The 21651-nt window shown below is 43.3% G+C and overlaps 1 protein-coding gene across 6 annotated transcripts; it reads right to left on the bottom strand.

The window, feature by feature from the left end:
• Positions 1 to 588: 588 nt before the first annotated feature.
• ODF2 (outer dense fiber of sperm tails 2) lies at positions 589 to 21555 on the bottom strand. Of its 6 annotated transcripts, none has more exons than XM_074845899.1 (21): positions 21383 to 21555; positions 18339 to 18423; positions 17474 to 17627; positions 15954 to 16079; positions 15145 to 15315; positions 14215 to 14381; positions 13033 to 13162; positions 12611 to 12742; positions 11691 to 11765; positions 10638 to 10709; positions 9928 to 10044; positions 8849 to 9034; positions 7909 to 8018; positions 7118 to 7253; positions 6315 to 6425; positions 5568 to 5672; positions 4869 to 5027; positions 3880 to 3980; positions 3182 to 3344; positions 2710 to 2835; positions 589 to 1953 (listed from the first exon to the last, which is right to left on the bottom strand). In XM_074845899.1, exons 3-21 carry the CDS (start codon positions 17579 to 17581, stop codon positions 1780 to 1782), a joined length of 2469 nt encoding a protein of 822 aa, XP_074702000.1. In that variant the 5' UTR covers positions 17582 to 17627; positions 18339 to 18423; positions 21383 to 21555; the 3' UTR covers positions 589 to 1779. The 6 variants fall into 6 exon arrangements, 5 of the variants coding, with proteins under 5 accessions (XP_074702000.1, XP_074701999.1, XP_074702001.1 ...); XM_074845898.1 differs by lacking the exon at positions 21383 to 21555 and adding an exon at positions 20312 to 20391; XM_074845900.1 differs by lacking the exon at positions 17474 to 17627.
• Between the last annotated feature and the right edge of the window lie 96 nt (positions 21556 to 21651).

Genomic DNA, 21651 nt, shown 5'->3' with positions numbered 1-21651 from the left:
ACCGGCAGCTTCGCCGCTTTCCCCCTTGTTTTGTGTATTCTCGCCGAGAAGCCGTGGGAGGGAGCGCTGGAGGCCAGCGCGCTGGAGCATGTCCTATGGGGAGCGGCTGAGGGAACTGGGGGGGTTTAGTCTGGAGGAGGCTGAGGGGAGACCTCATGGCCCTCTACAACTCCCTGAAAGGAGGGGGCAGAGAGATGGGGATGAGTCTCTTGAGCCAAGGAACAAGCGCCAGGACAAGAGGGAATGGCCTCAAGCTGTGCCAGGGCAGGGTCAGACTGGCTCTTAGGAAGGATTTCTTTGCAGAAGGGGTTGTTGGGCGTTGGAATGGGCTGCCCAGGGCAGGGGGGGGAGTCCCCATCCCTGGAGGGGTTTGAGTTGGGTTGACCCAGCGCTGAGGGATCTGGTGGAGTTGGGAACTGTCAGGGTGAGGTTCATGGTTGGACTGGAGGATCTTCAAGGTGTTTTCCAACCTCGATGATTCTGTGATTCTGTAACTGCCTGCACCAACAGCCCTGGGATGTGTTTGTTTTTCCAAAATAAGGGCCAGAAAACCCTTGATACAGCACAATGAAGAGGAATTCCCCACCATAACCAATTAAAAGGTAGTTTATTGTTTGTTTTACCATAGCACCTGTAGGATTTTTAAAGTGTTAAACACACACACACAATTACAGAACTCTCAAAAAATGATTAGCTTCAAAAACCTTTATGACAAATACTGCCCAATGACCACATTGCACATAAATAGGATACAAAAGAGATAAAAAACAATGTTTATTTTTGCCCCATAAGAACCATTTACTGGAAAGAATAGGGCACTAGAGAGCACATGAATTTTAGGGACTCAACACTCTGAAGACCTCATTTTCCAGGAGAAGGTGCAGACTAGTCTGATGAGGAATTTGAGTATTTGTAGCTGCTCTTTAATTGGCTTAAAACCAAGTCAGTATTTCATGCACACCCTGAACTCACATGGCATTCACACCAAGACCCCAACTGAAGTGCCACTGAGGTTAAACCTCAATCTTTCCTTTGAATTCAGGTGAGTTTGGCTCAGTCCTGGGGATATTCAGGATCAGGAAATCAGGGTGAGAAGAGTAAAGCAACATTAGCATCACACTCAGAAAAAAAGGTGAAGATCAGGGAGTATACAAGAATCAAGTAAAAAAAAACCCCACAAAATCATTATTTCTGGTATAAAACTGTTCACGAACACTGTGGTTTTTCAGGAGATATCCTGTAGGTGTAGAGCCCAGGCACTTCAGTTATTTTCAGCTTCACACTTCTGGTGGGTGGATCCTCTCCCACCATCCTATCATCCAAGGTATTAATACAATGTTCAATAGTTTAAAAAAAAAATATTAAAAACACCCCCACAAACAAAAATCCCCACATGATCTCCCCAACACAGAAACAGAATGAAAAAGGAAGCATGAAAAGAGCTGTTTCAACCTTAACATGCTCAACGAACTGCTGACAGGTTTTAAGAGCTGAAACCATGAGGACTGTACAGGATGAAAAGAACCTTTTTCCATCATACACAAAACCATCTGCTTTTGGGGCACAGTTTATGGTGCAACACCAACGTCCAACACCAAACTGGTATTGCTGATACCCTACACTTAAGGACATCATTTTATCATCTCATGCTGCAAGGAAAAGAGGAAGATGTCTCCTGACAATGACCCTGAAATGCCAACTTATTATCTAAATAACATATGGCTTTGAAATAGGGCTCCTTTTGTGCTTAAAAGCAGAGGTACAAGGAGACCATTGTCCTCATGGAGAAGAACGAGAGCGGCTGGGTGAGCCCAGCAAGGCACTTTCTCCAAAAACATTGGCATAGGAAGACTTGAGGAACTGGACGTAGTTTTGCATGCTGCGGTTGGTGCTCTCCGACTGCTCCAGCCGATCCTTTAAATCCTGTAGGCGACTTTCATACCGGCGCTCTGCCTGCATAAAGAAGCACAAAACCCAGGCTGAAAGACAGCAACATTCATTTTATTCATGTTAAACTTAAGCTGTTCCCTGAAACTACTGAGGACAGCAAGAATTAGCACAGCAGTAAATGACATTACCATAGATGGTACTATGATATTTATAATTTGTTCTGCTCATTTCCAACTCCATTCAGCAACCCGCTGATAAAAACAGGAGACAATGCAGCTAATCAGTTGGGCTTTTAAAACTGATTAGCTATAGTTGTGGGGAATTAAACACACTCTTTTCTGAAAAGCAGCTTGACATGATCCATGTGCCAAGGCAATTCCAAGTAAAACTCAAGTAAACAAGCAGGGTAAATAGGACTTGTGAAAGATTCCCCTTTCTTCTAGAAGAAGTCTCTAGAAGAGAAACTGCATTCTCTACCGGATAACCAAGCATAGTACATGAAGTTGAAATCTGTCCATCATATCTGGTGCAAATCTCGTTTGAACATAAGAAAGGTCTGTTTCTTAAACACACAAGTTTAGAGCAAGTTCATGGAGATCATTGCTCTAAGTAATAAGCAAATGAGTCCCCAGTCCTGAATCAGTGACACGACAGACATGCCATCTCACACATCTCTCAGGGACACACATAACAGCACGTCACAGTCAGACACAGCTCTGCATGATTTTTACAGCATGTCCATAGGACCTTGGCTTATGGACTCCAACTACTGCCGGGACACCACCACCATAGCAGGAGTATTCCTTGCAAGTCACTCACATCATCTTTGCTCCGACGCAATTGGTTCAGCTCTGTTTTATTCCTACTCAGCTGGGTCTCCAAATCCAACATCTTGGACTGGGCTGCCCTCTCTCTAGATGTTGCTCGTTCTCGAGTTTGTTCCACCTAAGTGTAGCAACAGAACAACAACTTTGTTAAAGGGTTGTCTAAGGAAGAGTGATTTTTCCCTATCCCATTGCCCATAAAAGCCCTATAAAGTTTAACTGTACAAATTCTCATACATAAGCAGCAGTTCAGTCTTGTGCTTTTCTCTCTTCTGTTGCAAACCGGAACGTGGGGTTCAGTTTTTCAATGGTTTAAGTGCAAACAGTACCAGCACATTTTATTATTTGTATTTCATTGAACATGACGATTTTAATCATCATGAGGAGTTATTTCCAGCATTCTTGCTATTTCCCTTTTACAGTCTGAGTAGTTTTGGGAGAATTCGCAAACACAAGAAATTACTTACTTGTCTTTTGGCATCCTCAATGGCCATCTCCAACTGACGTGCCAAGGAGCTACATTCACGGGTCTTCTCCTCTAACCGCAGCTGACACTGGTGGATCGACTCCTCACGTTTTGCTATGACCTGAAGGAATTCTATGTTCTGGGCACTCGTTGTCTCTAGTTTTCTAGGTTAAGACAATAAGGGAATGAAACCTATTCATTTTAAATTGAGTGTATTTCAGTCTGCATTTTTGTCAGGTCCTGACTAGTTAGGGAATAAATTCTATTCCCCCTTGAAAGGCAAGAGCCCCAAGAAACACTTTTCCATTTCTCAAATCAAAATTTCAAAGATTGAAGGACATACAGAGTACTCACATACCTGCATTTTCCCAGACATTGTCAGGAAAAGGCATTTATAAACACTGTAATATTCAGTGACCTCAAAATTGTCAGGCTAGATTGGACAAGAAGCTGGTTTATCTGCAGTGTAAGTCATCCATCATCCCTTCTAACGACATTCATAAAAGGTGCTGCAAAAACCTGTAACTCTCTCTTCAGTGGACAGCTACTGATTAGAGATCCTTGTGGGATAAGCAAATGCACAGAATCCTGGAAGCACACGGGGACTGGAACAAGACTGATGCTATTTCAGTCCCCTGAAAAAACAATGGGAAGAGGATGGAAATGGTTAAGAGAGCAAGAAAGCCTAATATTTCTAACCTTTCTAGCTCTTCCACCTTCAAGGTGAGCTGCTTTTTCTCCTCCTGGGCAGACTGATATCTCTCTCTTGTCATCTCCATTTTGTCCCCCTGGAGCTCAATCTAAAAATTACAGTAAGTAATTACTTTACAGAGCAGTCACTACACACACACAACCAACCACCTGAAACATATGCTCTCCAGAAGGAAACATGCTCAATCCGTAATTTCCAGAAAGCCCCAGAAAAGGAACAGTGGATAGAAAAGCAAAGCACTAAATGTCCATTTTTGTGGTGCTTCCAGTTAATGTTTGGAAAGGTACGAGAAAATTCTTCTGTGCTGCAAATGAAAAGCCAGGTCCATAAACACTTGCATGCAGAGCAGCCAGGTGTAAGCACAGCAAAGCACACGCGTTAAAAGCGGCCATATACATGACAGCAGCCCACAAAGGCATTAGAGCCCGAACTATCAGGAAGGTTTGTAATTCCAAGGCAATCAGGGTAAAGCAGTCAGACTGTGAGATCATTTGCTGTGTCTTGAGGCATGGTTATAGAAGTCATGCCTGTCTGCAATTGTCCTGCAATACCTACACACTCCTCCTGGGGACAAAAAAACAGGGACTAGGAAAACAACCTGAAATCAGGGTGAGAAAACAAGGTTGGGACAGCACTATCAGCAGAAAACCACAGGAGGGAAAGCTGACAAGATGATGGAAGTAACAGAAGTGAGTGTTGGCATTAGCAAGGGTTCTCACTGCTGCTACTCAAGTCCCAGTAAGGTTCCACACCAAGGGATGAAAACCCTTTCAAACAGTAAGGAATGCTACTAGCTACGCCACTAACTTCTTGCACAAAGACAGGGCACACACCTTTATTTTGCAGTGCACGTTTAATCTTTTCAAAAAGAGATGAGAACAGAGATGAAGTTTGAACCTTCCTGTGATTAGAAATTCATCTTGGTCTCAAGACTCGTGGATTGTAGCGCTGCAGGTACTTTCTGCCAGTCCCTTACCCGCTGACGAAGATCTGCAATGATGATAGACAGGTCCATGTTCTTCTTCTCATAACTCTGAAGCTGGTCCTCACATTCTGCTAGCTTTGTCTCTGTGATCTTTAGGATCTCAGGCAGCTTTTCCAGTTCAGCAAGCCGGCACTGGAACTGCTTACGTGCCTACAATCAAAGAAGAGAACATGAGGAACTTCCAAATGTTTGTAAGGTCAAGGCTAAAAAATTTCTCAACTTCAATTGTTAAACTGCAGCTGTTAATCTGCAGCCACGATGACACTGTGTGGATATTTGGCCAGTGCTGGGAGTGCAAAGCCTAAGGTCCTCTCCTACTCCAAAAGGCTTTATCTTAGGATTTGGCATTCTCTATGGATGGAGTGAGAATGAGTATTTTGGATCCTGGGCTTCAACTTTACTAGAAGTACAAACTCTTTTTTTGAGGACAGCTGTTCACACCAGACAATGGTGCAACCCACACAGTCCACTGCTCTAAACGGCTATTTCTGTAGCAAAGGACACACTAAGCAATTTAAACACCTCTGGAAGAATGCCATATGGTAAAAAAGAAGCTGCTGAGAAAAACTACTGTAAAAGGTAAACTCAGATAAGCCTTTTATTTCCTATTCACAGACATTTTTCACTAAATTCACAACATCAAGATCCATGAATGTCTACAACATATTGAGCCTTTAGAGGAATAGTTACCAGTTCAATCTCCTTGTTCATTTCATCCTTTAGTGTCTTGTTCTCTTTATCACACTTCTCCAGTTTTGCTGCCACATCATCTGCTTCGATTTGGGCCTTTAACACCTGGACGTACAAAAAACCCCATATACTTTATCTGTTATATATAGTTTTCAACAAATGTGCAGTGCTTTGGAGTAACTAAAGCTGCTCAAGGACCAGCAATGTTTCTTGCCACACTAACCACCACCCCAGAACTGTATTTGGAAGTTCACTTTCTGCTCCTGCCACCTGGACCATTTGGGCTTTCCAACAAATGTTCTTCCCTCTTGCTTTATCTTCCTACTACCGCAATATCCAAACTCCACACCCCCCCGAAAAGCAGCCAAGGAACTGTTCTTGTCACACTAAAAGGCGGGAGAAAGCATCTCATCTTTGTAAAGAAGCAAGGAAAAGTAAAATAATTAAACTGAGTCTTTTCCATTAATCAAGATCTCTGCTGTGGGAGTCAGCTCTTCCTAACAACCAAGTTATCGGCACATAGTGAGCAAGACAAGTCTTCCACACCTTGGCATACAGCACATGGCAGTCTGGATGCTGCCATTTGAGAAAAAAATCAGGCTAATAGAGACAGAAGAACCAAAACCACATGAAATTGCAACATCCTCTAAGAGCAAGGGCAGGGTTAAGGCGTTACAGAATAAGCCACAATAGTGAAGGGAGAAAACATGTTTACGCCAGGACTGAAGGTTTTGATAAAATACCTACCTGTGACTTGTAGTTTTCAATCAGCGCTTCATAGTTCCTGATAGAGCTCTTGAGCTGCTGCACTTCCATCTGCGCCTGGTTCAGCTTTTCCTCCATCGGGACCACACTAGCCTGAAAAAAGAAAACATCTTCTATTGAGCGCTTAGAAGTGTCTGCCACGTTAACTGTCTAACATTGCCTAGACTAAGAAAAAAGTCTTTTGTCAGTGTAAGTTGGCAAAACTTTCCAGACCTCAGTGGATTGCCAAATTTTCACCAGCAGAGCACAGAGGTTTGGGATGTGCAATCTTTCCATTTGCCTGAATGAGCTGTGCTACTTGGATTAGGGCCACTCCTTATTTGGATCAATGCCTAGCTTTCCAAGAAGAAAATTATGTAGGTCACCTACAAGATCATCAGTAGTAAGAGATGACAAGAGAAGACAAGAGAAATGCACCAGCCATTTGGGTTTTTTATTCTGGAGATTACCATTCTTTCTGCATGAGCTACAGTTGTTTGTTCTCTAGCCAGCAGCACAAAGATGTAAGGACAAGATGTAAGATCTCAGCTGGAAGAAACAGTACTTGGAGATACTCCTAGCCAAAACATGGAAGAAACCCAGTCCTCCCAGCATGTTCACTTTCTTTCTTTATGTCTCTTCCCAGCATACTTGCCCTATCATACTCAGATTACAGTAAAACTGTTTTGAAACTAAATGGCAGCAATGGGTGCAAATCAACTCTGTCCTCAGAGGACAAGCAACTTGTATAATTTCTCGGTTTTTTTCCCCTAGAATTTTAGCATCAAACTCCTAGAATAACTGACCTTTAGCCTTTCATTCTCCATTTTGAAAGAAGTGGTCTCTGTAGTCTGTTCACGTAATTTATCCACCAAATTTTCTCTGTCCTCCCGCATCTTGTCCTCCAGGGTTGCCTGCTGTTCCAGCAAGTCTGCAACACGGCTGCCAGACAGAAAAAAAATTTATTCTTTCTTGTCACTTAAGAATTAGACTCCTAACCCTTGAAAATTAGCTTCAGAAATATGTCTTTTCCCTATCATTTCATCTTCCTCCTCCAGTCATGTATGCACTCTATCTGTTACACTGTTCTACTACCTCAGTCTTAGCCTGCTGAAAGTTAACTTGAGTTGTCCCCCTGGACCTCAAACGCGTTGACTCCAAGACACACAGGATAAAGAGGCACCTCTTTCCTGTCTCGTACCTACCTCACCTATGGCAGTGATACCAACACATTTATTTACCTTCACAAGAAAACTGGCACAAACTATTCTGCCTATCTCTTCTAATCCCTTCCATTCAAGCACCTCAAACAGATCTCAAAAGAAAGATAAAAATTCTTTCAAAACATTACAAAATGGCAAAGGAACAGAGCATTTTAAGGGTCAGCAAACCCTTTAAAACACCTGCCTTTGCTGTGGCAAACCAGCAGCAGAAGCCACATCTCTCTCTCACTCACTGTAAACTCTCCTTTAGCTCTTAGGCAGTGCTGGTTTTGCTCAGATATTTACAATTAAATTATTAAATTTAATTAAATTATCCTTGAACTTAGAACCCATCCCCATTCATGCTTGTTTCTCCACACTGATTTTATTTTAACCTGTTCAGCGTAACAATTTCCAGTTCAAGGTCACTCTTGTCCTTTACTACTTTGTTGTAGCGACTCCTCCAGGACTCCAGAGTAGACAGCGCCTCAGCAACATAACTGTCCTACCAAACAAAAGAAATACATGAGGAAAAGAGCAAGGGGGACAAAAACGTCACTGGACATGGGATATGCAGACAATACGCAGAGATGTTGATATGGGTAAGCATGATATGTGCAGAGACTTCACTAATACTTTCAAAATATTGAGCACAAGTGTTTTTATTCTTCCTGATCCTTCAGAGAGAGGTGTTCCCCAACACTGCTGTCAGCCAACAGACATAATAGCAGTGAAAGAAGAATCCTCTTTGAAGGCAGGTGAACTACCATAAATACAAAGCATGGCTAAGATTCTACAAGTGGCTCTGGTCCCTGGAATTCTAAAAACAATGCAGAAAAAAACCAATCAAGTAGTGCAAAAATCCATGTTTCCTTCTGATTTGTTTCAGTCCTAACTCTTCTACATTTTCTTGATATCCTTAAGTCATCTTTCAACAGGAAATTCCTGTACACCTCTAAGTCTTTGTACTTCCCTGCTCTGACTAGTTTCTGGGTTAGCAACCAACTCCATTCACACTTTCAGTCAAAACCACAAGGCTTCACTTTATTGGCTTTTTTCAGCCCTCAGATTCTAAAGAACCAGGAGAAAAATCAGATCTGTTAGTTTAGTATGATCTAAGTTACTGCATGTCCTAAGTTAAAGGACATGCAGCAAATACAGTGACAGCTGAGAAAACTGGATTTGTTCTAAACTTAGCATAAATGGGCCAAGGCACCAAGACAGAAATAAATCTCATTAGTTGAAAGCAGAGACCGTCCCCAGAGCTGCTACCAGAAATCAAAGATCTAGATGCATAATCTGAAATGAGGTCTCTCCTCCTGTATTATCAGGTACCTTTTCTGCTAGCTGGGCAGCCAGCTGCCCTGCATACTCTTCACTCCGCTCTGCCCGCTCTTTCTGTGCACGGATGGCTTTCTTCAGGGCCTCTTTATCACGGTCTGCCTTCTGCCTTAGTTCTTTCAGTTGTTCCATGGTGAGTTCCACCTCTGCCTTATGCTGAGCTTCACTGCGCTCCAGATTCTGCAGCAGGGGGACAAAACACACCACATGGAATAGTGTCCTTATGCAGGTATACCCAAAGCAGCAACTTATTTCCTAGAAACAGTGGAGAGAGCTGGGCATAACCCCCCAACCACCAGCCTGGAGGTACCTGCAATCACGTTTCACCTCCACAGTCCTGTCCTAATGCTGACAGACATATCAGCATGACATATCTTCCTTTCCTTCCAAAAGTCTTCCTTTTTTCTTTCATAAGCTGCTCTCTAGAATACTGATTTCCTGGCCTGACCAAGATAAATACTAGTCTACCAGTCTTTTGATCTACCCGAGAACATTCTCTTTATTAATTGAAATACTCACATATAATTATGTTGCTTTATACAGCTATAAAGCTTAACAGAAATAAAGCTCTTCTAAATCATTAACATACATATGTTCATCACAACATCAACAGATATGTTAAACATAAGACTTTGAACAAGATAAACCAGGGGAACTTTCTCTTCCTCATTAATACTGTAGAAAGCACACGAGTATGATCAAACACAGGAACTCAAGGCACAGCATTTTCCCCAGAAAGCAAGTAGTTTACAATCTGTCTCGATGCTTGACTAAACCAAACCCATCTTTTAAATAATTATGTAGTAATTAACTTAGCAAAAAAAAAAAAATCTAATCAATGCACATAGACCTTAAGGCTATGATTTTTGCCTCATGCATCAAAAGTGAAAAGCTTTTTTTCTTACTTCATTTGAAAAGTATGGTGTGTGTTAGTGGCACAAACATCACCAGCCAATATTTCAGGCTACCAGACACAGTAGAAGAATAGTAGGTGAATGCTACTTCCCTTGTCAGTCAATTCAGTCCATCAGTGTAAATGAAAAGACAATCCCCAGGGACCACTGAAAACATACCCGTATCTGTATAGTCAGACGGTTGTTCTCAGCTTCTTTGTTTCGCAGCTGCACTTGTAAATGGCCTCTCACAGTCTCCATAGATTTGGAGAGTTCGCATGCTGTCTTTGCTTGGTCCTAAATAAGAAGAAAACATGACACACACCTTTTTCCTCAACAAGCTAATTAGAAGGAACACTTTATAATATGTAACAGCGTCAGATTTCTTCACTGAATGATCTCCAGTCGCCTCCACCTTCCTCAGATGGACTTTCACATCTCCTCTGCTCCAACAAAATGGGCAACAAATGAGTAACTGTTTATTTTACATCAGATGTGAATGACTGGCCCAAAAGATGTGTTGCCTTAGAATAAATCCTTCATATCTGATCTCTTCCACTACATTCCTTTTTTACTTCCCAAACAGAGGAACAGACTGGAATTTGACATCAGGAACCAACATGACCTTAAACAAAATGGCAACTCAGTGATAAGCCCAAGCAAAGAGAAGATCACCTATTCATCTTTGTGACAGCTCTTATTAGCAGAATATGGAATCTACAACTGTGTGGGAACAGGTAGCTAGCTGTCTGTCTAGTTTTATAAGCAATCAGTCATCTGAACCCTTAAAAAGTTATCGTCTGCAAGTACAAACCTATGCTCTGGACTACCTGCAGTTCTACAGAACTGGAAGGTGGAGCAAAGAGAGGAAAATAGAAAGAGGAAACTACCTTTTCTGCCTGTATCTGAATGGTAAGATTGTCCACTTCTTCTTCTTTCTCCCGAAGCCTCATCTGAAGTTGCTGGGAAAACAAACACCACTCAAATGTTAAGTAACAAGCACATTTAGGTTGGTAGGTGGAGGGAAAGAGGTGTAACTGCCACCGTCCCGAGACCCTCTGATCCACAGCACTCTCTCTGGTATCCACAGCAACAGCATCCTCAGCCCTGGAAAAACAGGCTGCATCCTCCTCAAGCAGGAAGCAAAAGGGATACACGTACATTTGTGTAACAGGGCACAGGATACCCAGTCAAGAACAAGGACCTGGCAGGACTATATACTCTACAGACAAAAGAGGGCATTATCTATGTCTCAGAGCAAGTTTTATAACTTCTGGCAGTGTAAGGACTCTTTTCTCAGTTTACAGATAAGGAAATGAACAAAAACTGGCACCAGGTCACTCACTCATTCAGTGACAGAAGCAGATACAGAAAGCTTACCCTCTTTGTGCTTTTCTGTCTCTAAGGATAACATGATAAACACACAGAAACAATAAGATGATTTCCAAACTGAAGAACTCTATCCTGATTGTCAGGGGTATTTTGGCAGTGGATATTTTTTTCTCTTCCACCCTCAGTTTTCTTTTTAAAGAAATATGTAGTATGATTCTTGCTCTGTACATTCAGTGCCATAAGAAAAGGTAAGCATAATCATTTGTACTTAAACATAATAAGAACAGGCTTAGGTTCTCCTTTACAGCTGAATACTGTAAATCCTGATGGTGCTCTTATATGTAGGTGTAGTTGTGCCATCCCCATTCTAAGCCCCCCATATTTCAAAGGCTATGAAAATCTGTCCACTTTAAAATGTAGGCTGTTAACCTGAGGAGCAATGTAGTAGCTCCGATTACCACAAAAGCCAAAATATTTTTTATTGGTCTAAAAGGCATTAGTGTAAGACTTGATGGCTGAATACAAGACAAAGAAGATCTTGTCATTTTAGATCTCTCTGCTTTATCATTAAGGAAAAAAGAAAAAAAAAAAAGAGATTATGGTTTGCTTACCATTTTCTCTGCATCTGAGTCAGCCAGCCTTTTCAGCAGTGCTCCTTGCTGCTCCAGTATCTTCTGAGCATCCTTCTACAAAAGAAATATGTGAGAAAAATTGTTAACTAAAAAGTCAATTTTATACAGATTCTTTAAATGGAACTGGAAAAAAATCAACCATTTCCTCCCAGTTGCAGCAGCAGTTCTCAGAAGATACCCAGAAGCATCAAATTTGCTAAATATTTCACAAATCATCACCCATCTCAGAAAGCTTTTCCACTTTTCAGTCAAAGATTATAATAAAAAGCACGATGGCAATTTAAGATCTTTCCAAACCCTCCCGCTACTCAGGGAAAGTCATGTGGAAGAACTCAGTCCTTTTATCCAGTCTCACTGGTAGCTGAAAGAACTGTTACCATCAGCCTGCTTTTGCTGGAATATAAACTACAGGAGGAATAGCAATTTAATTTCTGCTTTGCTCTTACAAGCAGTATAGAATTGTTCTGTACAAGCAGTACAGAACTGTTTACGGTTTCTCTGTTATTGCTCTTACAGCCTACAAAAATAAAGGTCTGAAGATCTTCAGGCTCCCATTAGCTAAGGCCACATCTAGTCCTTTGAGTTCAGCCAATGCAATTGTAGCAGTAATATTTCAGACTAGCAGGAGGAGCAGATACAGCTGTATCCACATGAGAAGCAGTAGTGCCTATGCCTTTTAATACAGAGACTTAGGTGCTCTAACATCCTCACAGCAGAAAAGTCAGTCTCACTCTATGATGTAGGCAGGGATTAAAAAAACCTATCCACCCTTTATGACACAGAGTCAACAGCAGAGTTGGGGAACAAAAAAAAAGTTAAAAGCTCTGAAACTCCATTTCAGTCCACAAGACAACACAGCCTCCTGCAGTCATCCAAGTTCAAGCACACAGACTGCTCACCTCCCGGTTGTGCTGCTCTCTGAGAAGTTCTCGTAGTGTCCGGTTGGTTTCTTCAAAGGTGCTCAACTTCTGGAGCAGAAGCTCTTTTTGTCTTGTCAGTGTGCTAATGTCTGAGCTGCTCATGTGTTTCTCCTAGAGGACAAAAAAAAAGAAAAGAATTGTTCACATGGAATGAATGTGTGAAGCTGATACAAGCATGAACAGTGCAATAGTCAGCACCATGTGTGCAGAAGGTGACTGGATGCTGCAAAGTAAACACCCCGCTTCCAGACCAAACTAGCATACTCCTTAAACATGTTAAACCCCTTCACTTTTCCTTACATTCTTCTGGATCAGCAACTGTAACGTTACACTTTTAAGACAGCCATATAATATAACAGGACAATGTAGTAAAGGGAAGAACAAAAAAAGACAACACCTACAATGTTGAGTCTCCCAATTGTGTTTTTCAGGGCATGGATCTGCCTGGCTGCTGCTGCTCCATCCCTTTCTGCCTCGCTCAGCTTGGACATCAAACACTCTTTCTCATGCTGCAAATACTTTTTCTGTAGCCTGTAATGAGAATTCAGCCATCAGAGAAACAAGAAGCTTTGACAGCTGTACCAACCACTACTGATATACAGCTGATTGGGTTAAAACTCATAAAAACCCTCGAATCAGAGGATGAAGCCACTAAACAAACACTGCTTAAGATTTACCCTCTTTTAGTGTGGAAGTTGTGACAGAAGCCAGTAAGTAGACACCAGGAGCCTGCTAGGACCACAGCTAAGAAACAATAACTGAGAGGGGACAAATCAGGCTAATACCAAAGCCTGCACACACTGCTGAACCCAAAACACAATGCCGTGCTTTTCCTGGGCACTTAAGCCACACCAGAAGTAAGACTCCAAATAGCTGAACATGAAACAGGAAAGCACACCAAGCTCAAAGTTCTTAGCCAGGGCTTGCAATCTCAGAAGTATTCACAAAGTTTTCTGAAAAAGGAATACACAGTATTAACTTCCAAGTGATCTTTCTTAAGGAAAAAATAACTAACTCTCTTAAAACACTAGTGTCCCCCTGGAAACACAAACTTCCCTAATTTAGACACAAAGTAGATGCAAAAACGTCAGACTTGGAGACCTTCAGGGTCACTAATAAAAAAAAAAAAACCACCATGATGCAGTTTTCTCAGTGGCTGTCACTCTCATCACAGTATGATCTTCACAAAGGCCAAAAATTCTCCTCTAGTTTTCAGCTCCATGTTTATTTATTTATTGTTCTACCAATATCATCCTAATTCATCTCTTAGCCTTCAAGATATTAACTGCAGAGCTAGGATGACCCTCCAGCAGGCCATACAAGCCAATCACTCTCAGGTTCCTCTCAGAGTAGTTTTTTCCATTCCAATAATCATGCTAGAGACCTTCTCTGCAGCTATCACCATCTGAAGTCCCCCTTCTAAAAGGTGACAAAAAAAAAAAAAATCCAAGAACATCAGTTCTTCAGTAGCACTGCAACCCAGGGTACAAACTAGAACCTCAAATAATGTTAGCAATAAAGGAGGTCAGTGCCCTGTAGATACTACTACTTGCAGTAACAATGGAGAACTGGAGCTTTCTTACACAGTCAGATCTTTCTCTTCCTTTATGCGCTCAATATTGCGCCTGAGCAGTGTATTCTCATGTTCTGTTTCTACCAGCTCTTGTGTGACCTCATTCAATTCTTCTTTCTGCTCCTCAAGGAGACGCTTTGTCATTTGCTGCTGTTCCTCCTTTTTCTGTAGCTTGGCCTGAAGAAGATATTAAAATAGAACTTAAGGCAAACCAGGTGCTTTTAAAGTGATACACAGAATCCACATCTCAAACCAATGAACCAGCTATTCAGCTGTGCCAAACAACAAAGGACCACAGCTGTTTGGGGTTTTTTTGCCTAGATACTTCCAGGCTGTTCCTGCGCACAAAGGGCATAATTCACTTACTGCCTGGAAATACCTTCCATCCCACAGGCACAGGGAGACACAAGCATCCTGGCACTAAGTCCAAAATTGTTATCAGCATGAGACATGTGACAGACATCAAACATGGCAGGAAAGGAGCTCTGGTAGCAGTTCACATGCTGGAGATGGCTCCCATTGCTCCACTATTGCTTCGGGAGATCCAGGGAACTGGGTGGAATCAACCTAAATAGTCCCTGTCATTTTGTTTCTATCTACCTATTAATAAAACATCAAGATACTGTATTTTTCACCTTCTAGAATGACCAGTTTTCAGATTTGGGGCTTGGGCAGAAGAGATATTATTTGGAAACTGAAGCACAGCAATACCTTATTAAATGGATAATGTTTTAAAATGTTTCATAGTAGGGCTTAGTGAATTTCTCACTAGGATAATTCAGCTCTTCTAAACAACTCTGATCGATTTTTTTTTTTTTTTAAAGCAAGCTACCAGTGGCATGGGTAGTCTTCCAGTGCACCAAGACTTGACTCCAGCCTCCTCTTGCCCAACAATCAGCTACAAAGCCCAAGTCAGCAGGTCTTTACACTGTCTCCTCACCTCATTCTTCAGCGTTCCCACCACATTCATCAGGCTATCTATCTTCTTTTCATATTCGTTCATTTTGCTGTAAACAGCATCCTCCTCATCTGTAGAGAGGTCACTCAAGCGCAATACTGACAGCATTCTTTCGGAATCTGGAGGTGTAATTTCGAGGCGGCGAGTTGGTCCCTGGTAGAAAAGCAATAAAGAGCATCAGTTTTTTAGCATAAAATTATAAACAGTGTTCTAACCCTAACTCTGCTAAAAACAGAGACCAGGTTGCATCACTGCAATAAGGCTAGTAAGGAAAAAAACATTTGTAAACAGCTCTTTCATTTCCATCAGAGAAAGGTCAAGAACGCAGAAAGACTAGAACAGAAAAAGAAGAAAAAAAATAATGAAAGTTCAAATTCTCATCTAGGAAGAGCCAGGAATACAAAAGGCAAAACTATCAACCCATGAGAAAGAAAATATTACACAATACTACACAAATGCTCCATACTTTGGAAGAAACTAAGAACAGCAGCCCCTTGCTGTGCTTCCACATGAGATCTTGAAGGGGACTAGTAAAACTACAATAAACAAATAAATCTGTCTAAATTTGTCTGGCTTCTAGAGGAAGAAAGGCATGCTATGGCCATAGGCTGCTAATTAATTTCCAATTTTTCTATATTAAAAAGTGAAAAAGATTTCTAGAAGACACTTAAAATGGATAGTAGGTGACAGTAGCCTTCTTTCAGATCAGCCCAGCTCCCTCACTACACAATTGTTCTCTTCAACCTCAGATAAACCTGAAAGCTTGTTTTAAAGAGCAAAATCAGCCGTACCTCCCATTTGCAGGTGGACTCCCCGACAGATGTTTTGCCTGGGGGCATCCAGGGGGCCTTAGTTTTCACCCGGACAGTTCGACACACATTCGTGGTATCTGCTTTCATTTTCTGTTTGTGCTTTTGCTAAAGAAAGAGAAAATAAAATAAATCACAGACTTTTAAAGAACCATTTAAAATTCTTAGTGCTGCAAAAACAAATGAAAGATCATTCATACAAAAATATCACAGTGTTTCACATGATACATCAGATCAGATGAGCCAGAAGCCATCGGAGGAGGCTAACAGCAGCCAGAAGGCTCTTGCACATTCAGCTGACAGTATGGCTAGATGTGGTAAATTCTTCTTGTTTATCATGTAGTAACTCTGTTATATCACCGGGATACCTGCACTTGTGAGGTGATGAGAGCCTTACCCAGCAGGTCAGGGGTGGGAGATTGGGGTGGCAGGGAAGGAAGTCTCCTCTGTATGGAGATACACGAAAAAATACCACAATACAACCCATTCATGTGAAGAAGGAACAGCCTGGGAGATCCCTTCTCCATTCCACATTCATCTCACAAAAGAGCAGGTGTATCATTTGACAACAGCACTACCAGAGAAAAAAAAAAGAATAGTGCAGTGTGATTGGTTATGAAAAGCCCCTGAAGTGTTTTCCCTGCTTTGCAGTCAACTAGTAGATCCACATTTATTTGTATTGAACTCAAAGTGCTTGTAACTGAATGAAAGTTAAAGTGGTTTTGCACAATTCTAAACCTAGAGAAAAATCAGATATTCTAAATATTCCCTACAGGCAATTAATTAATAGGAGTCATCGATTTCACTGTCAGGCTCTACCCCATTGTGATATTTGCCATTAACAACAACCACTAAATTAATAGAGGACTTAGAACAGGGTGTCTGCACATAAGGAAGAAAGAGCTAGCAACTTCCATCACCTTTTGAGAACAACTTTACACAAACATCCAACTGCAAAAGAGGATATGAGACAGCTAGAAACTATTGCCTTCTGCCTACTGTGGGTAAGGCTATGAAGAGATCCTCTTTGCTGCATAGCTCAGCGGACTGAGAAGGTGCTTAATGCCAGAACATGGTTTGAACCCAGACTCTCTTTTTCTAAATACATTTATTTTAATACAATCAAGATGGATTTTGAAATGCCTAGATATTACATTTCCCCAAACCTTTCCTATAAAAATAGGGACGAAGCCAAAAATAAATCATTATCAGGACACAAATCCAGGAAATAAAAGGAGAAAATACCCCCAAACCACATCACATTGGAAGCAGTGCTCCTCACAATCACACTTGAACATGAGAAGTAACTATATATTCTATATTATACTTAAATCATCTTAAACAGAGAAGACGCATTACTGGAAATTCACCACTGAACATGAATTCAAGTCTTACAGTTCTAATACAACAGTAAAACAGACCTTGAAGATTTTGTGGTGCTTCTACAACCGTCCACCTTCCTCTTTGTAGCCCTCACAAAACACCCAGCTACACACTCATACCTGGCATTTTGCAGGTGTGGTTTTCTGACCCTTTTTAATATGGACATGGACAGGGGTGTTTTCATCCACATGGACGTGCAAAGGGGGAGATGAGGAACGGTTCTTCATGGCTCTTCTCCCACAAACGGGAAAGGGCAATACAATGAAAGGAAACCTGTGAATAAGGAAACTGGAAATAACAACACTTCCCTCTGTGCCAGAGAGCAACAATGGCTGGCTTTGGTTAAAGTTTGAGCTTTCTTTCAGTAGCATCTGCCATTTTGAATTGCACACTATTTTGCTGTAAAGCTAGGATTAATGCAAATAATTTCTCTGCTTCTGGTATTTTCTGCTTTTAGCATGGTTATTAAAGACCAAATGCAGCTGGACTGATGGCAAGTGTCTGTAAGAGTCACTGGAGTTCAAAGTCTTAGAGCAAGTGAGCCAACCAAGAGTTCCAGTAACCAACACAATCTGAGTATGAAGAGAAATGTGGAGGGAAGAGAAGAGGAGCCTTTAACATAATGTTTAGCAGAACAGTTTAGTTAAGAAAAACCAGGAAACTATCAGATCCTTCCATCCTAGAACTCCGAACCTATGAACTTTTTCACATGTGCTTAACTTTGTCTTTTTAAAACTAAACAAATGCTTAAAAGCTTTTAGATCATAGCATTTCTTTAGTCTTCAGAAAAAAGCATAACCTTAAACAATATCTAACACAACACGGAAAAGCCTGGAGACGCAAGGTTAAAAGTCATCACCTTTGAGTTTGTTGCTTTGGTTAAGGTAACAGTATAATGCAATTGCAAATCTTACAAAAATCCACCAGCAACACTAATCTGATTCTGGCAGAAAGGTTTTTGTCAGCCTAGTTAAAATTACTTACAGTTATTCTAAAACTTTTAGCTCTTCTAGAGACTGTGCTCCACGCATAGACTGAAGTCACTTCATCGTTGACAGATGAGGGACACCTGATACAGAAATAATAAAATGACTAACAGGAAAAGATGCCAATTTCTGAACATCCTCTTCTTTACAACTTAAGGCAACATGCAGGCTTGAACACATCAAATATATGAACCCAAGTAACAAAAGTTGGCCAAGTGCAAGGTCCTGCACATGGGCTGAGGCAATCCCAGGCACAAACACAGGCTGAGTGATGAGTGGATTGAGAGCAGCCCCAAGGAGGAGGACTGGGGTATATTAGTGGATGGAAAACTGACTGTGAGCCGGCAACGTGTGCTCACAGCCCAGAAAGCCAACCGTGTCCTGGGCTGCATCAAGAGAAGTGTGGCCAGCAGGCTGAGCATGGGGTTTCTCCCCTCTTACTCTGCTCTCATGAGACCCCCTTGCAGTGCTCTGGGGCCCCCAACATCAGAAGGACATGGACCTGCTCGAGTGGGTTCAGAGGAGGCCACAAAGATGCTCGGGGTTGGGGGGGGGGGGGGGGGGGGGGGGGCTGGAGCACCTCCCCTGTGAGGACAGGCTGAGAGAGTTGGGGGTGTTCAGCCTGAAGAGAAGGATCCAGGGAGACCTTCCAGTATTTAAAGCAAGCTACAGGGAAGCTGGGGAGGGACTCTTTATCAGGGAGCATAGTGAGAGGACAAGGGTGATGGTTTTAAACTGAAAGAGGGTGAATTTAGATTAGATATAAGGAAGAAATTCTTCACTGTGTGGGTGGTAAAACACTGACACAGGTTGCCCAGAGAAGCTGTGGCTGCCCCCTCCTTGGAAGGGTTCAAGGTCAGGTTGGATGTGGCTGTGAGCAACATGGGCTAGTGGAAGGTGTCCCTGCCCATGGCGGGGGGGTTGGAACTGGATGATCTTTAAGGTCCCTTCCAATCCACTCCATTCTGATTCTATGACATCAGGCTTAGCTAACCATAGGGTAACGCTCCTTCATAATTTGCCACACAACAAGTGTTACAAGTAAAGTGTTACTTGCAATGCAGTAGACCAGGATTTCGTACAATATTTCTGCTAGACTAGAAGTTAGATCACTTGCTATAGCTCATTGATTCATCTGTCAGTTTGCCAAGGTTCATGTAATAGCCTACTCTAAATAAAACTAATACTGCAGCTGTTTTAAAGTAATATGTGTTTTGTCTTAAACACACCTGTATATAACGTCAGATTTATGAAAATTACAGAGGAGAAGACATAGCAGAACTTCCCTCAGTCAGAAACAGGAAGTGGCAGTTTTCTGAAGGAACAGGATTCCCCAGCTTCTAGCTATGAACAACTCCAAACACCACTGGGTGTTTTAATCTTCTTCTTTCCAAAGAGGGATTAAACTCTCCTCAGGCCCGAATGTGCACACCCCCTACAGCACTGACCGAAAACTTACAGAGCTTTTGAATGACCGAAAGTGAACTCCGGCTGCTGTCACCCAGCTGTCCCTAGCAACAGGGTTTATTTCAGAAGTTTAAGTAACTTCTGCCATCTCTGGAGCCTTTGCAAAGAATCTGTAGCTGCCTCAGCCTGGCAGGGACCTAGTCTGGGGTCAGTGTCCTGCTCAAAGCAGCAGCAGCTCTGAGCTCAGACCAGGGTTTTACCCACTTGGGGCTGGAAAACCGCCAGGGACGGCACCACACCCCGAGCACCCTGTCCCCACCCCTGTCCCGGTACCAAGCCCGTTTTCCGTTATATATTTGAAGTCGCCTGATAGTTCCCGCTTTCCCTCGCAGCGGGAAGGACTACCCCGAGGCAGGAGCTACTTCTCACTACTGACACGGCGGGGAAGGCGCCGAAGGAGTAACTCCCGGGGGCTCGGACCTCCCCGCGGCCACACGGCGAGGGAACCCCCGCCCGCCCTCCCTCCCAGGTCCCACCGGCCCCGGCGCGCCCCAGCCCTCTCACCATGAAGGGCCGCGCGGGGCCCGCAGCCGCCTCAGGCCTTCGTCGGCGGCGGGGAGGAGGCGGGAGGCGCTGCCGCTGCCATGGAGACCCCACGGCCGGGGCGAGAAGGGCTGCGGGAGGCTGCACCGGGGGCAGTGGGCGCCGCCGCACTTCCGGGGCCGCCACCGCGCGGCCGCCCGCCGCTCCGCCATTGGGCGATTCAAACCCTCCTCGTGACCCGGGACGCCGCCGGAGGTCGCGTCACAAGGCCCCGCCCCGCAACGGGCCCCGTCGCCATAGTGACGCGAAGCGGCCCGCGGGGGCCGGGCCCGCCGCCGAGCAACCCGGGAACCCCGGCGGCCCGCGGGGAGCTGGAACGGCCGCGCTCCGCCCGCCCCGGGGCTGGGTGACCGAGCGGAGCCGCCGCGGGGCTGCAGCCGGCCCGGCGGAGCGCGGCCGAGGCAGCGGGGAGGGAAGTGGCGTCCGGGAGCTGTCGGGGTTTCACCATCTCAGTTCCTGTGTTCTGGCTGAGGAGGCTGTGAAAGGCTTTTCCTCCATCGAGGATTTACTTAAGACAGTTTAAGCGATCGTGAAGGGTTTCCTCACGCTCCTGGGTGTGTGCAGTCAGTATCTTTAAAACCACCTCACCTGCTTCAACTCTGTTTTCATACCGTGGAACACAAGTTTCAGTACAGCACAGCTTAAATACAGCACGTCACAGACCAGCAACTCAGCTGGTTTTACTGCAAACATTCCCCTTCTCCCCTCTATGTCAGATCATAACTGAACTTGTAACTAGTCTTACATCTCGGGGAAAAAAAACAGAACTCTCTATCACCCCCTTTGTTGTTACACGCAATAAAAGGTGCCCCCCCAGCCCTGAACCCACAGCCTGCAAGGACCTGCGTTACAGAGCAGTTTCAGCTGCACCTGCCCACCCTTCTGGGGAAACAGGACTTTATCAAGGTGACAATTAAGCCTTGGGCTGCACAGAGCATCACTCCCATTCAAACCTGCACCGTCTCTCACTCCAATGAGCATCAGGGATTTCTACCCAGCACAGATCAGTAAACTTCATATTCACCACATTACCTGCAGAGATGGCTCCCAGTCAGACTGCTACAACAGCAAATCCTTTGTTACTCTTGCACAGCAGAAACATCTAGAGATCCCCTGGGCATGCAGATTCCTCTTAATTCTTCTTTTTCCAAAGCAAAAACAAAGTGATTTTCAGGGGTATTCCAGAGAGATTCCATGCAGGATAGGTTTTTCAAATAACTGCTCGGCTTTAGTGATTTTTGTGTGGGGTGTGCTTTCCGAGCGTAACGGCTAAGGTAAGAATTCACAGATCTCACAAAGGG

This window comes from Strix aluco, chromosome 20, assembly GCF_031877795.1.
Source record: "Strix aluco isolate bStrAlu1 chromosome 20, bStrAlu1.hap1, whole genome shotgun sequence".
NCBI lineage: Eukaryota > Metazoa > Chordata > Aves > Strigiformes > Strigidae > Strix > Strix aluco.
Note: the sequence above shows the minus strand (reverse complement) of the source record. Positions and strands in the feature narration are given on the sequence as shown.

Bases quoted from the DNA above. Each gene is read 5' to 3' on its own strand.
- ODF2 (XM_074845899.1), bottom strand. From the start codon at position 17,581: ATGAAGAACCGTTCCTCATCTCCCCCTTTGCACGTCCATGTGGATGAA. The intron at 13,163-14,214 runs GTAAGAAAGCTC...TTCTCATTACAG, and splicing joins GAAGAGAAAGATCTGACTGT to GCTACAGAAAAAGTATTTGC. The intron at 9,035-9,927 runs GTATGTTTTCAG...CCCCTGCTGCAG, and splicing joins GTCTGACTATACAGATACGG to AATCTGGAGCGCAGTGAAGC.